Source organism: Nerophis ophidion, linkage group LG11 (assembly GCF_033978795.1).
Source record: "Nerophis ophidion isolate RoL-2023_Sa linkage group LG11, RoL_Noph_v1.0, whole genome shotgun sequence".
Lineage (NCBI taxonomy): Eukaryota > Metazoa > Chordata > Actinopteri > Syngnathiformes > Syngnathidae > Nerophis > Nerophis ophidion.
This window is the reverse complement of record NC_084621.1, coordinates 18452323-18468887: the sequence shown is the minus strand read 5'-3', so window position 1 is coordinate 18468887 and position 16565 is coordinate 18452323. Positions and strand designations below refer to the sequence as shown.

Here is a 16565-nt window from a genome sequence, read left to right as displayed (position 1 = left end):
GGTAAAGCGCATCTCAAACCTGTCTTCAAGAGCAGAACCACAACTGAGTGCTCGGAGGAGACTTGGGAGCAAACTCCATATCAGAGATGGAGCAACTGTCTCCAAGTCGGGCCAAGGTTAGGCCTCGCCGTCCTGGATGAGTGCCGGTTCTACTTGACTCAAGGCCCGGCGTATCTTCCATGCCTGGCCATACCCGCTTCAGTGTCTCCATGCCCGCACCATACCCACCTCCAGGACCGTCTCTGCCGGCAGACGGCTATGGACCAGTCTACCAACTGAAGTACTTGGTGATATCCGACGTGTGTGTGTGTGTGTACCTGTGACGTCATCTTCCTGTGCCGCTCTCTCAGAATCTCAGAGTTGGTCTGCTCCTCCTCCAGCTCGTCCTCCAGCTGGCTGACTCTGGCCTCCAGCCGACGCTTCTCGTCAGAATGCGCCCTGAACAAAAAAGGCACCAGCTCCGGTTTAGAAAAGAGCAAAAGCAAAAAGCCAAAAAAGGTGGCGAGCGGACAAAAGCCATACGGACTTTCCAGAACTGTTGTTGAAAATCTGCTCGGCCATTTCCGCCATCTCCTTCTGAGCTTGTCTCCTCTGGCGGTCGAACACAGACAGCTCCTGGAGACCAGAGCAGGCAGGCCCATCATCAAGTGTTTATCCAGGGAAACAGGATTATTTACACCAAATGTTTAAATAAAAACAGGAATTTTTAAACCAAATACAAAACAGGACGATTTACATTAAATAAAAACTGGATTTTAAATTATCTTAATTATTTCAAATGATTAAATGCAAACAGAATTATTTAGATTAAACATAAACAGAATTATTTAGATTAAATATAAAAACAGGATTATTGAGATAAAATAAATCCAGGATTATTTAGACCAAATAAAGGAATATTAAATAAAAACAGGAATTTTTAAACCAAATATAAAACAGGATTATTTAGATTAAATAAAAACTAGATTATTTAGATTAAATAAATGCGCATATGAAAAATAAGTTATTTATATAAAAATATAATTCATTGGATTAAATAAAAACAGGATTTTTTTTGACCAAATCATTTTTAGAACAAATAAAAACAGCGTTATTTAGACCAAATAAAATTATAATTAATTAGATTAAATAAAAACAGGATTATGTAGAATCAATAAAAACATGATTATTTAGATTAAATACAAACAGGATTATTTAGTTTAAATAAAAACAGGAATATTTAGAATCAATAAAAACAGGATTTTTTTTTAACCAAATAATTTTTAGAACAAAAAAAAACAAAACAGCATTATTCAGACCAAATACGATTACAATTAGTTATATTAAATGAAAACAAGAATTTTTTAAACACATATACAACTGGATGATTTAGATTAAATAAAAATAGGATTATTTAGAATCCATAAAAACTGGATTATTTAGATTAAATAAAGAAGATTATTTAGAATAAATACAAATATATTTAGATTAAATACATGCACATATGAAAACAGAATTAGGTAAATAAAAATACAATTAATTAGATTAGATTAAAAAAAAGTATTTTTGAAACAAAAAAAAAACAGGAATTTTTAAACCCAAAAAAAACCCCAGAATTTTTTAGACCAAACAAAAACTGGATTATTTAGATGAAATAAATGCACATATTAATTTTTTTAAAATTTTTAAATAAAATAGAATTCATTAGATTAAATAAAAACAGGATTTTTTAAAATCATTTTTAGAACAAAAAAAAAACAGCATTATTTAGACCAAATACATTTAAAATGAATTACAGTAAATAAAAACAGGATTATTTAGAATTAATAGAAACATGATTATTTAGGTTAAATAAAAACAGGATTATTTAGATTAAATAAAAACAGGATTATTTAGACTCCATAAAAACAGGATTATTAAGATTAAATAAAGAGGATTATTTAGAATAAATAAAAACATATTTAGATTAAATACATGCACATATGAAAACAGAATTAGGTAAATAAAAATACAATTAATTAGATTAGATTAAAAAAAGTATTTTTGAAACAAACAAAAAAACCAGGAATTTTTAAACCAAATAAAAACAGAATTTTTTAGACCAAACAAATTATGATTATTTAGATGAAATAAATGCGCATATGAAAAAAGAAAACATTTAATTAAAAATATAATTCATTAGATTAAATAAAAACAGGATTTGTTTTACCAAATTATTGTTAGAACAAAAAAAAACAGCATTATTTAGACCAAATAAAATTATAATTAATTATATTAAATAAAAACAACAATTTTTTAAACAAACATAAAACAGGATTATTTACATTAAATAAAAACAGGATTATTTAGAATAAATAAAAATAGGATTATTTAGAATCAATAAAAACAGGATTATTTAGATTTAATAAAAACAGGATTATTTAGATTAAATAAAAACAGAATTATTTATTTTAAATAAAGAGGATTATTTAGAATGAATAAAAACACATTTAGATTAAATAAATGCACATATGAAAAAAGAATTAGGTAAATAAAAATACAATTAATTAGATTAGATAAATAAAAACAGGAATTTTCAAACTAAATAAAACAGGATTTTTTTTCGATTAAATAAAAAGGATTATTTAGAACAAATAAAAAGAGGATTTTTTAGATGAAATAAAAACGGGATTATTTAGATAAAATCAAAAGAGGATTATTTAAATTAAATAAAAAAAGAGGATTATTTAGATAAAATCAAAACAGTATTATTTGGATGAAATCAAAAGAGGACTATTTAAGGTGACGTGCCTCAGTGAGCTGCCGGACTTCGGCCTCCAGGGTTTGGATCTTCTTGTCGTTGTCTTTGGACTGTGCGATCACCTCGTCCCGGGTCATCTTGGTCTCATCCAGCTCTCGAAGCAGCTCCTTCAGCTGACCCTGCGGTCGTCAACGCAACACGTCCGTTAACTACACGGATCATCATTTACAATCCTCATGCAAGACAACAACACGTGTGCCTGGCTTTTTTTAATGCATTTGAAGTCATAAATAAATACATAAAAAATCAGCTAAAAGGGGCTCTCTATTTTGCCCACAAAAACCTAAAAATAACCATGCATCCAAAACCCTGCCAACAATACTTCTTATACATATCCTGACCTGAATATTGACCAAATATTGGCAATGTTATTATAAAAGCTAATGCAGACAAACTACGGGAAGATATAAACATCCCAGTGAGAGCAGATATTGTACAGTAAGTGATTGATGCATTACGTTCTTGGTTAGCACTTGGTAATACTCTTACATGGTGCTTAGTGTTTGACTAAAGCTGCATCAGTTTAGCACACAGCATCTAGATCAGGGGTCACCAACATTTTTGAAACCAAGAGCTATTCTTTGGTACTGATTAATGCGAAGGGCTACCAGTTTGATACACACTTAAATAAATTGTATTTCTTTCTGTCGTACATTTTTTTCCTTTTACGGAAAGTTATTTGTACGGAATAAATGATGAAAAAAAAACACTTCATTGAATGGTTTAAAAGAGGAAAAAAGGGTCCCCAGTCGTCTCGGACTCCATGCCACTGGACCCTGACCCGGATCTGTCAAGGATCGTGTGGTGACTGTCCGTGCACCAGTCTCCCCACGTTATACAAAGTCTCGCACAGGAACCCCCCTACCAGGAGGACCACAACGGCTGCGATGCCGGCGGAAGGCTGCAGCAGAAAAGGGTCCCCAGTCGTCTTGGACTCCATGCCACTGGACCCTGACCCGGATCTGTCAAGGATCGTGTGGTGACTGTCCGTGCACCAGTCTCCCCACGTTATACAAAGTCTCGCACAGGAACCTCCCTACCAGGAGGACCGTCATACTCGCTTCGAGTGACCGCCGATGATGATGATGATGATATAGGTAGCCTAATGCTAAACGAGACTGTGATTAGATTTCACTTGTCACTCCCAAGTAAGAACCCCATCACAAGTTTTAATTTGCAAAAAGCAGGAAGGGGCACCGGAGCTATACCCGGCCAACGGAGAAATCATCGGTTCTCACTTTTTTTTAACTCACAAAGAAACAGTTAAAATATTTTACTGTTTTATTTTTCCACATTTAATATCCATCCATCAATTTTCTAACGCTTGTCCCGTTATATGTTCTTTACAATTATTTAAATTTGGACAGTACCACATAAGGTATGTTTTGAACGCTGATGCAGGTGCAGAAATACAACCTGTTTTGTACACTTTTGAGGTGATTCAATGTCTAAGTGTGTCTCTGTATAAAATTTCTCGACCCATGGTCATGTGGTGACATCAGGGATGGTATTTTTGAGGGGCTACTTATTAAAGTCGGACTAAGTAAGACATCACTGAAGGCCTAGGTGGGAAATGCATGGCCCGCCACTGGCTGGAACCACCCCTGTACTTCACTGCTCCGACCTCAAGAGAGTCAAAGTTACTCTCGCCTTTGACCCGTGCTTCAACGGATTTCTTCACTTTGACATTCGGAGCCCTGGGCAGAAACCACATGGAGTCAAGACCCAACACGATACTTTGTTTTAAGCCAGCTCCCCCAGGTCTCGAGTAGAGCCAAGTTACTTGGGGAGTCTCGTTGCTCTTGTTTGTGGGTTTATAGTCGCACGTCAACCGTCCGAGCTTACGGAGAACCCCATTTATCATCACCGAACATCCGCAGTTGAATTCTGGATGGACTTCCAAACCACTCCCCTCCCACCTCAGCAGCCTCAGGTAGGAAACTGCAGCCACCCGAACCTTTCCCCTTTGGTGTAAATCCCTTCCGACCCCTGGAAATGGGCCGGGCCGGGCCGGCGTACTGAACGGTTACGTGGACCCCATTTTCACAAGCCTCCACCTACTCTGACCGGAAGGATACCAACTCTCGGACTTGAGAGGATGACATGTAACAGACCCAAGTGATGATTGTCAGTTTCTAGCAGCAGAAGAATACTAACTCTTGGGCTTGGGAGCATGACATGCAACCGACCCAAGTGATGGTTGGCAGTTTCTAGCAGCAGAAGAATACCAACTCTCAGACTTGGGAGCATCACATGCAACCGACCCAAGTGATAGTTGGCAGTTTCTAGCAGCAGAAGAATACCAACTCTCGGACTTGGGAGCATGACATCCAACCGACCCAAGTGATGGTTGGCAGTTTCTAGCAGCAGAAGGATACCAACTCTCGGACTTGGGAGCATCACATGCTACCGACCCAAGTGACAGTTGGCAGGTTCTAGCAGTGTTTGTGCCCAGGGACCCTTATCCCCACCACTATATGCGAGTCGTACCTGCAGCTTCCGGAGATGCTTGACAGCCTCCTCCTTGCTGCGGCTGGACGTTTCCATCTGTGCCTCGGAGTCCTGCAGCTCGGCTTCCAGCTGCTTCTTGGACATGACCGCCTGAGAGCGCTGACTGCGCTCCTCCTCAAGCTGGATCTCCAGCTCCCTCACCTGGAGGCCGGACACAAAGTCAAAGCAGAGACAAGTGGCGGGGCTTTCAAGTCTCCCGGGTCTACCTGCTTGCTGAGGGCCCTCCGCTTCTCTTCGCCCTTCTCCTCGCTGCTGCCGAGCTCCCGCTCAAACTGAGCTTTCAAGGCCTGCAGGGTGACCTCCAACCTCAACCTGGAGTTCTCCGCCTCCATCAGCTCCTCCTCCAGGTCCTGCGTCTGAGCGCGGAGGCTCTCGGCCTCCGTCTCCAGAGAGCGACGGGTGCGCTCTAGCTCGTGGACCTTTAAGGTGGGAGCGGAGGCGTTGAGTCCCTGCGGAGTGGGGTCATGGACGAGGAACACTTACGCTCTTCCCCACGTCGTCCTGCTGGTTGACCAACTGTTCCATTTCCGCGCGGAGTTGCTTGTTGGACCTCTCCAGCTCCTCCCTCTGGTCCTGGGCCTCCTGCTCACACGCATCAGAGGGAATTTTCAGCGCCGTCAAGGCGTCACGCGAGGTCTCGCCCGCGGGGAAAGGGACGTACCTGCAGCGCCCGGGTCAGGGACAGACATCGCGTCTCCTTCTCTCTGCTGTCCGCTTCGGCTCGGTCCTTCTCCTCGGCTACGCGAGTGCTCACCGCCTTCTCCTCGGCCAGACACTGAGAGCGGGGCGCAGGAGCAGTTGGAGATCAAGGAAACAAAAGGAGGAGGAAGGCGTCTCCAACCTGGTCGAACTTCTTCTGCCTCTTCTCCAGGGCCATGCAGTTCTGCCTCTCCCGCTGCAAGGCCAGAGTCATGTCCTCGATCTCCTCCCTGAGACGCTCCCGCTGCCTCTCCACGCGCTCCTTCTCCTCCTCCCGCTGGCGCTCCCTCTGGATGGTGCCGTCCAGCTCCCGCTGCAGCTTCCTGCGGGCCTCCTCGCCCGACTCCACCGCCGTGTTGGTCTCCTCCGACTGCTTCCGCATCTCGCTCAGCTGTGGCGTTGCAGACCGGAAGGAGAAGGTGTCAGACCTTCCGCATTTCCATACGAGTCCCGGGGGGACGATTCCATTCGGGATTGACTCACACCCATTCTCCAGTCAATGTCTTCTCATTCTAAAGAGACTTTTTCAAAACAGAAAGATGACGGAAGGAGTGCAGTAAATCTGACCTGCTGACTCAGAGTCTGGATCTGACGAGTCCACTCTCTGCCTTTCTCCTCCTCCTCCTCCAGTCTTTCCCCCACCAGGATCCTCTCATCCTCCAGCGCTCGCACCCTTGATGCCAGAGACACCTTCTGACGGTTCTCCTCCTGCAGTAGTTCCTGCAGGGAGCATGCTGCTCAGTCACGTCTGCTACCTGTGTGTCCCGGGTGTCACCTGCGTATTGTGGGTGCTACCCGCGTGTAACGTTTGTCGTGGGTGCTACCTGTGTAGAGTGTGTGCTACCCACTATATGTGTGTGCTGACTGCGTGTCACATGTCTTGTGGGTGGTACCTGCGTATCGCGTTGTGCTACCTGCGTGTCATGGGTGCTACCTGCGTGTCACGTTTGTTGTGGTTGCTACCTGTGTATAGTCTGTGCTACTCCACTATATGTGAGAGCTACCCGTGCATTGTGTGAGCTACCTGCATGTCGCGTGTCTCGTGGGTGGTACCTGCGTACTGTGTGTGCTACCTGCGTGTCACGTTGTTGTGGGTGCTACCCGCGTATTGTGTGTGCTACCAGCGTATCACGTGTCTCGTGGGTGGTACCTGCGTACTCTGCGTGTCACGTTGTTTATGGGTGCTACCCGCGTATTGTGTGTGCTACCTGCGTCTCGTGGGTGCTACCCGCGTATTGTGTGTGCTACATGCGTGTCGTGTGTGTGCTACTTCCGTGTCGTGGGTGCTACCTGCGTGCTACCTGCGTCTCGTGGGTGCTACCCGCGTATTGTGTGTGCTACATGCGTGTCGTGTGTGTGCTACTTCCGTGTCGTGGGTGCTACCTGCGTGTCACATGTGTCGCAGGTGGTACCTGCGTGTTGTGTGTGCTACTTGTGTCTCGTGGGTGGTACCTGCGTGTCGTGGGTGCTACCTGCGTGTCAAATGTGTCGTGGGTGTTACCTGCGTGTCGTGGGTGATACCTGCCTGTAACTTTGTTGTGGGTGTAACTTTGTTGTGGGTGCTACCCGCGTATTGTGTGTGCTACCTGCGTGTCACGTGTGTGCTATCTGCGTGTCACGTGTGTGCTACTTGTGTCTCGTGGGTGGTACCTGCGTGTCAAATGTGTCGTGGGTGTTACCTGCGTGTCGTGGGTGATACCTGCGTGTCGTGGGTGATACCTGCGTGTCACGTGTGTGCTATCTGCGTGTCACGTGTGTGCTACTTCCGTGTCATGGGTACTACCTGCGTGTCACATGTGTCGCAGGTGGTACCTGCGTGTCGTGGGTGCTACCTGCGTGTCAAATGTGTCGTGGGTGTTACCTGCGTGTCGTGGGTGCTACCTGCGTGTTGTGGGTGCTACCTGCGTGTCACGTGTGTGCTATCTGCGTGTCACGTGTGTGCTACTTCCGTGTCGTGGGTGCTACCTGCGTGTCACGTGTGTGCTACCTGCGTGTCACGTTGTTGTGGGTGCTACCCGCTTATTGTGTGTGCTACCTGCGTGTCACGTTGTTGTGGGTGCTACCCGCGTATTGTGTGTGCTACCAGCGTATCACGTGTCTCGTGGGTGGTACCTGCGTACTCTGCGTGTCACGTTGTTTATGGGTGCTACCCGCGTATTGTGTGTGCTACCTGCGTCTCGTGGGTGCTACCCGCGTATTGTGTGTGCTACATGCGTGTCGTGTGTGTGCTACTTCCGTGTCGTGGGTGCTACCTGCGTGTCACATGTGTCGCAGGTGGTACCTGCGTGTTGTGTGTGCTACTTGTGTCTCGTGGGTGGTACCTGCGTGTCGTGGGTGCTACCTGCGTGTCAAATGTGTCGTGGGTGTTACCTGCGTGTCGTGGGTGATACCTGGTGTAACTTTGTTGTGGGTGCTACCCGCGTATTGTGTGTGCTACCTGCGTGTGCTACCTGCGTGTCACGTGTGTGCTATCTGCGTGTCACGTGTGTGCTACTTGTGTCTCGTGGGTGGTACCTGCGTGTCAAATGTGTCGTGGGTGTTACCTGCGTGTCGTGGGTGCTACCTGCGTGTCAAATGTGTCGTGGGTGTTACCTGCGTGTCGTGGGTGTTACCTGCGTGTCGTGGGTGATACCTGCGTGTTGTGGGTGCTACCTGCGTGTCACGTGTGTGCTATCTGCGTGTCACGTGTGTGCTACTTCCGCGTCATGGGTACTACCTGCGTGTCACATGTGTCGCAGGTGGTACCTGCGTGTCGTGGGTGCTACCTGCGTGTCAAATGTGTCGTGGGTGTTACCTGCGTGTCGTGGGTGCTACCTGCGTGTTGTGGGTGCTACCTGCGTGTCACGTGTGTGCTATCTGCGTGTCACGTGTGTGCTACTTCCGTGTCGTGGGTGCTACCTGCGTGTCACATGTGTCGCAGGTGGTACCTGCGTGTTGTGTGTGCTACTTGTGTCTCGTGGGTGTTACCTTCCTGTCAAATGTGTCGTGGGTGTTACCTGCGTGTCGTGGGTGCTACTTTCGTGTCAAATGTGTCGTGGGTGTTATCTGCGTGTCGTGGGTGCTACCTGCGTGTCACATGTGTTGCGGGTGCTACCCGCGTGTCACATGTGTGCTACCTGCGTGTCGTGTGTGCTACCTGCGTGTCGTGTGTGTTATCTGTGTGTCGTGGGTGCTACCTGCGTGTCACGTGTGTTATCTGTGTGTCGTGGGTGCTACCTGCGTGTCACGTGTGTCGTGGGTGCTACCTGCGTGTCACATGTGTTGCGGGTGGTACCTGCGTGTTGTGTGTGCTACTTGTGTCTCGTGGGTGTTACCTGCGTGTCGTGGGTGCTACCTGCGTGTCGTGGGTGCTACCTGCGTGTCACGTGTGTGCTACCTGCGTGTCACGTGTGTGCTATCTGCGTGTCACGTGTGTGCTACTTCCGTGTCGTGGGTGCTACCTGCGTGTCACGTGTGTCCTGGGTGCTACCTGCATGTCACATGTGTCGCAGGTGGTACCTGCGTGTCGTGGGTGCTACCTGCGTGTCACATGTGTTGCGGGTGGTACCTGCGTGTTGTGTGTGCTACTTGTGTCTCGTGGGTGGTACCTGCGTGTCGTGGGTGCTACCTGCATGTCACATGTGTCGTGAGTGCTACCTGCGTGTCGTGCAGCTGGCTCTCCAGGTTGCTGACTTCTTTGGACAGACGGAGGGACTTGCTGTCAAAGGAGGACAGGTTGCTGGAGAGATTCTCACATTCAGTCTGGAAGAGCAGAAAAGAAATACAAGTTCATTCATGAAAGGCCCATTCTTCTGCGTTGACTCTTCCTAAAAAAAAAAAAGGTTCCAGAGTAAACTGACTTTTTTTGAACATTCAATTTATATAACAGAATATTTTTTTGTGAGCAAAGTTTTTTTAAAATTGTGTTTGTTAAAAAAAATGTTTTTTTCCATGCAGTGTAAAGAAAAGTATATATTTAAATGCAGAAATATTTGTTGCTGGACTCCGAGTCCAGACTGACTTCTGGTCCTTCAAGACTGGACTCCTCACTCAGGATCCACCAATTTAGTTTTAGGTGACTTTTTTTACACATTCAAATTCTACAGGCAACATTTTTAACACAATCTTTTTTTTTTTTTTTTTCAAACATTGAAAAGAAAACGCAAGCTTTTGACAAACTGAAATCCCAAACATTTTTTACACCATGAAAATGTCTTAAGTTCAATTCTGTTTCCAAAATTTAAAGGTGAGAACTTCCACTCCGTAACTTCAGCGTCGACAAAAAATATTTTTGTCAAAGCGCTACTGAAACTGAAACTTGACATTCTCCTCTGAGGTGCACTTTTATTTCATCAAGCCTTTCCAGGTTCGGAAAATTCACAATTTTCCCAGAATCCCCCCCCCCCTTTGCCAGGTTGCACACCCTGCTGGAGCGGAGGCGTACCTGCAGCTTGTGGACTCGCTCCTCCCGCTCCTCCTTCTCGCGCTCGGCCTGACCCAGGCGTGCCGTCACCTCCTGCAGCTGACCCTCTGCCCTCTTGCGGCCGCGCTCGCTCTCCGTGCGGCTGGTCTGGAGGCTCTTCAGCTCCGCCGTCAGACTCTGCCGCTCCTCCTCCAGCGCCGCCTTGGCCTTCTCCAGGGACTGCCGCGCCTGCCGCACAAGAAGCCACGCCCTTCAGACCCCGCCCACTCTTTCGGGCAAGACGTCGCCATGCCATTTGACCAGGTTCAAGTCACACGTGTCACCACTGAAAAGGTCTTCTGAAGTTTAAAATATTGTGTGGAAAAAGTTCTCCTTGTTCAAAAATTGTGTCGGAATATTTTTCGAAGATAAAGTTACAATTTTACAAGAATAAATTCCAACATTTTAGAGGATTAAAGTGAAATGTATTGTGAAAAAATATAGATTTGAATTTTTTAAAGAAAAAAATGCAACATTGAGAAAAAATTTAATTTACAAGAATCGTGGAGAAATATTTTAAGAAAAAAATATTTTAAGAAAAACCATGAAAAGTATGTCATTTTACAAGATTAAAGTCAAATATATTATGATCAAAAAGGTCTTTTAAAGTTAAAAATATTGTACAAGAATTATGTTGGAAGATTTTTAGGAAAGCAATTTAAAATTTTACAAGAAAACAATTCCACCATTTTAGAGGATTAAAGTCAAATATGTTGTGGAAAAATATACATCTTTTTTTTTTTTTTAAGAAAAAACGCAATATTTTGAGAAAAAATATATTTACAAGAATTGTGTAGAAATATTTTAAGAAAACTTATTTTAAGAGAAACCATAAAAACAATGCAATTTGACTATATTAAAGTCAAATATATTATGACCAAAAAGGTCTTTTAAAGTTACAAAGGTACAATAATTATGTCGGAATATTTTTAGAAAAGCAAGTTAAAATCTTACAAGGAAAAATTCCACCATTTTAGAGAATTAACGTCAAATATATTGTGAAAAAAAAAAAAAATAATAAAAAATATATATATATATATATATATATATATATGAATATATATATATTTTTTTTTTTATAGAAAAAATGCAGTATTTTGAGAAAAAATTAATTCACAAGAATTGTGTAGAAATATTTTAAGAAAAAATAGTTTTAAGAAAAACCATGAAAAGTATGTCATTTTACAAGATTAATGTCAAATATGTTATGACCGGTCTTTTAAAACTAAAAAAAATTGTACAAGAATTATGTTGGAATATTTTTAGGAAAGCAATTAAAAATTTTACAAGAAAACAATTCCACCATTTTAGAGGATTAAAGTCAAATATATTGTGGAAAAATATAGATTTTGTTTATTTTTTTCATAGAAAAAACGCAATATTTTGAGAAAAAATTTATTCACATGAATTGTGTAGAAATATTTTAAGAAAACTTACTTTTAGAAAAACCATAAAAACATTGCAATTTGACTATATTAAAGTCAAATATATTATGACCAAAAAGGTCTTAAAGTTAATAATATTGTACAAGAATTATGTCGGAATATTTTTAGGAAAGCAAGTTAAAATCTTACAAGGAAAAATTCCACCATTTTAGAGATTTAACATCCAATATATTGTGAAAAATATAGATTTTTATTTATTTATTTTTTTGGGAAAAAACGCAATATTTTGAGGAAAAATTAATTTACAAGAATTGTGTAGAAATATTTTAAGAAAAAAATGTTTTAAGAAAAAACATGAAAAGTATGTCATTTTACAAAATTAAAGTCAAAGATATTATGACCAAAAAGGTCTTTTAAAGTTAAAAATATTGTACAAGAATTATGTTGGAATATTTTTAGGAAAGCAATTAAAAATTTTACAAGAAAACAATTCCACCATTTTAGAGGATTAATGTCAAATATATTGTGGAAAAATTTAAATTTGTATTTATTTATTTTATTTAGAAAAACTTAATATTTTGAGAAAAAGTGTATTTACAAGAATTGTGTACAAATTTAAGGAAAATTTTAAACCAGGCATTTTGACTAGATTAAAGTCAAATATATTATGACCAAAAAGGTCTTTTAAAGTTAAAAATATTGTACAAAAATGATATTGGAATATTTTTAGGAAAGCAAGTTAAAATTGTACATGAAAAAATTCCACCATTTTAGATGAATTAAGTCAAATATATTGTGAAAAATAAATAAATAAATGCAACAAAAAAAATAAAAAATGAAAAATATATAATGTATATATATATATATATATATATATATATATATATATATATATATATATATACACAATATATATATATATATATATATATATATATATATATATATATATATATATATATATATATATACACATACATTATGTATTTTTTTTGAAAAAACGCAATATTTTGAGAAAAAGTTGTCACTGTACAGGAATAATTTTAGGAAAGAAAGTTAAAATTTTACAAAAAAAAATTGTATTCTTTTTTTTTTGTCATGAAAAATGTTTTTTGGGTTAGTGAACTAATTGTAAGTGTATCTTGTGTTTTTATGTTGATTTAATACAAAAAAAAAACAACAAATAAATAAAAAAAAAATTCTGCGGCCCGGTGGTTAGGGACCACTGTTTTAGAAGATTAATGTCAAATATATTGTGGAAAATTTAGAAAAAAAATTTTTTTACAGAAAAAATGCAATACTTGGAGACAAAAAGTAATTTACAAGAGTTGTGTAGAAATATTTTGAAGAAAAAACATTTTAAACTTAAGTATGTCATTTTACAAGATTAAAATCAAATATATTATGAAAAAAAGTCAATTTCTTTGAAGAAAATAGTTTTCATACAATAATTTTTAGGAATATGGCCATTTATTTTTTTTTACAAGATAAAATTGGGAAAAGTATTACGTTTGGAAAAAAGTAATTTTGAGACACAACAGCAAAAAAAGTATCGTCAAAATAAAAGTCATTATTTTTCACTATAGGAATATTTTGCAGAAACTAAAAGACTATCACATAAAAAGGTTAATGGCAGGTGAATAAGGACTAGATACCAACGTAGTGTTTTCATAAGACCAACAGAGTTCTGTACTCGGTGGTTGTGTACTAAATTTTAAACTCCCAGCCTTTGGGCTGCCCTCTGGTAGTTTTGGTGTCAAACCCTGCACTGTGTAAGCATTGCTTCCCCCGGCTCTCACCCTCTTGCTGTTGTCCAGCTCTTCCTGCAGGTTGTCCACGGCCGAGCTGTGTTTGACCCGCAGCTCGGACAGCTGCGACTCGTGGCGCCGCGTCTCGTCTTCGATGCAACGCTGAAGTTCGCCCAACTCCGCCTCCCGACGTGACCTGCGTGGTAAAGTGCTTTCAGGCGGAGTTTGCAGCTTGGGGGGGAAAAAAAACAAAAACAAATCGCGGCCGCGCTAACAGCCTGGACTCCGCGTCAGCTTGCCACCTACGCCGTTATCGTGGCTCAAAATATGCCAGAGCAGACCTTTTCTACGGAGCACATACACACGGCCCCTCCCCTCACCCCTTATGTCTCTGCTCCTTTCTCGTCAGCTAATCCTTCGCTGATGTTGATGGATTTTTTAAAATGCAGATTATTGTAGCAACATGGCTGTTAAAAATAAAAACTTTGGGGATTTCTGATCTTTTGTGAGGGCACCAAAGGGACTGCTATGTTTGTGTGCGTGTCAGCGGAGCAGCGCACGCAGCACAGTTCCGCTTGTCTACAAACACAATGTCATGACTTGTTAGTCAAGGTTTGATCTTGTTTGCCGTGTTTTCCACACACACACAACGGTATTTTACCCGCAGCCACTAAAATTTACAAAAAAAACAATTTTTCATATATTAGCCACACCGGACTATAAGCCGCAGATACGTATATATGTTGTGGAATGAGTTATTTACACGGAAATGTTATTTACATATCTTAATTGTTTCCAAAAGAAGCAATGTAGTATCTGTTAGTCCACAAAATAACATGTCTTTCCCCATTTGGTGGAAGATTAACGTATTTTCCAAACTACAAAGCGCATCGGTATACAAGCCGCACCCATCAAATTTTAGAAAAAAAATGAGTTTCCATATATTAGCCCCACCGGACTATAAGTCGCAGATATATATATGTTGGAAATGAGTTATTTACACAGTAATATTCTGTAAATGTTTATTTACATACCTTAATTGTTTCCAAATGAAGCAATGTAGTACCTGTTAGTCTACAAAATAACATGTCTCCCCCCCATTAGGTAGAAGATTACCGGATTGTCCAAACTACAAGGCGCACCGGACTATAAGCCACACCCACCAAAAAAAAAAAAAAAAAAAGGTTTAAATATATTAGCCGCACTGGACTATAAATCGCAGATATATACGTTGTGGAATGAGTTATTTACACAGAAATATTTAGTAAATATTTATTTACATATCTTAATTGTTTCCAAATGAAACATAGTATCTGTTAGTCTACAAAATGACATGTTTTCCCCACCATTCGGTGGAAGATTACCGTATGTTCCAGACTATAAAGCGCACAGAAATATTCTGTAAATGTTTATTTACATACTTTAATTGTTTCCAAATGAAGCAATGTAGTATCTGTTAGTCTACAAAATAACATGTCTCCCCCCCCATTAGGTAGAAGATTACCGGATTTTCCAAACTACAAGGCGCACCGGACAATAAGCCACACCCACCAAATAAAAAAAAATAAAAAAAGTGTAATTATATTAGCTGCACTGGACTATAAATCGCAGATATATACATTGTGGAATGAGTTATTTACACAGAAATATTTAGTAAATATTTATTTACATATCTTAATTGTTTCCAAATGAAACAATGTAGTATCTGTTAGTCTACAAAATTAGATGTTTTTCCCACCTTTTTGTGGAAGATTACCGTATTTTCCAGACAACAAAGCGCACAGAAATATTCTGTAAATGTTTATTTATATACCTTAATTGTTTCCAAACAAAGCAATGTAGTATCTGTTAGTCTACAAAATAACATGCCCCCCTCCATTAGTTTGAAGATTACCACATTTTCCAAACTACAAAGTGCACTGGTATAATAAGCCACACCCACCCAAAAAAATAAATAAAATAAAATAAAATGTGTTTCCATGTATTAGCTGCACCGGACTATAAGCCCCAGATATATATACGTTGAGTTATTTACACAGAAATATTCTGTAAATGTTTATTTAGATATCTTAATTGTTTCCAAATGAAGTTAGTCTACAAAATAACATGCCCCCCCCCTCCATTAGTTTGAAGATTACCGCATTTTCCAAACTACAAAGCGCACTGGTATAATAAGCCGCACCCACCAAAAAAATAATATAAAATAAAATAAAAAGTGTTTCCATGTATTAAGCAATGTAGTATCTGTTAGTCTACAAAATAACATATTTTAATGTTAATCCATAAATTAGCCACATCGTTTTATAAGCGGCAGGGCTCAAAGCGTAGGAGAAAAAGCAGCGGCTTATAGTCCTGTTCTGTGTTTTAGTTCTGTTGTAAACGCTCCTTTCCCCTTTTTGCTAGGGGCGCTGATAGTGCACACCAGCGCCTGACGAGATGTAAACTGGCTCACCGGCGCCCCGCTTACGCACCTGAGCTCCTGCTGGGCCGCCGTGGTGTCCAGCGTGTCCTCCAGCTCCGTCCTCAGCGCCTCCAGCTCCTCCCCCAGGTCCCGCCGCAGTTTCTCGGCCCGCTCCCGCATGCCGCGCTCGTTCTCCACCTCCTCCTTCAGCTCCGACACCTGGGACATGGCCTCCCGCAGCGCCCGCTGGGCCTCCGCCCGGCACGTGCCCTCCTCCTCCAGCCTGCCGCCACAAAGCGCCAGGACACGGTCTAGACCGGGCTCTGCTGGCGGGCCGACATGTGTGTGTGTGTGTGTGTGTGTGCCTCACCGGCTCTGCAGGGTGCTGATCTCCTTGTCCTTGTGGGTCAGGCTGCCCCTCAGCTCGCCCGACATCATGCCCAAGTCTGACAGCTGCTCCTGCGCCTCCAACGCCTCCGCCTCCATCTTCCGCTTCCACTTGTCCTGCTCCAGGCGGCTCTGCTCCTCGCGCTTCAGCCGGTCTGCACGGGGGCGGAGGAGGCACACGCCGTCAATCCCGGCCCACCCCTCGCTCTTTGAC

At 41.5% G+C, this 16565-nt stretch overlaps 1 protein-coding gene across 4 annotated transcripts in view; it reads right to left on the bottom strand.

The window, feature by feature from the left end:
- The window catches only part of myh14 (myosin, heavy chain 14, non-muscle), a 145342-nt gene that overhangs the window by 20704 nt on the left and 108073 nt on the right, over window positions 1-16565 (bottom strand). For all 4 annotated transcript variants that reach the window (XM_061915238.1, XM_061915237.1, XM_061915239.1 and 1 more), the window contains exons 26-39: window positions 16335-16506; window positions 16035-16247; window positions 13615-13759; window positions 10413-10619; window positions 9626-9730; window positions 6557-6709; window positions 6132-6380; window positions 5952-6065; window positions 5774-5872; window positions 5497-5709; window positions 5270-5431; window positions 2770-2898; window positions 527-615; window positions 318-438 (exon numbers count right to left, since the gene is read on the bottom strand). In XM_061915238.1, coding sequence (XP_061771222.1) covers window positions 318-438; window positions 527-615; window positions 2770-2898; window positions 5270-5431; window positions 5497-5709; window positions 5774-5872; window positions 5952-6065; window positions 6132-6380; window positions 6557-6709; window positions 9626-9730; window positions 10413-10619; window positions 13615-13759; window positions 16035-16247; window positions 16335-16506 — 2171 coding nt within the window. The remainder of the gene's footprint in view (window positions 1-317; window positions 439-526; window positions 616-2769; window positions 2899-5269; window positions 5432-5496; window positions 5710-5773; window positions 5873-5951; window positions 6066-6131; window positions 6381-6556; window positions 6710-9625; window positions 9731-10412; window positions 10620-13614; window positions 13760-16034; window positions 16248-16334; window positions 16507-16565) is intronic.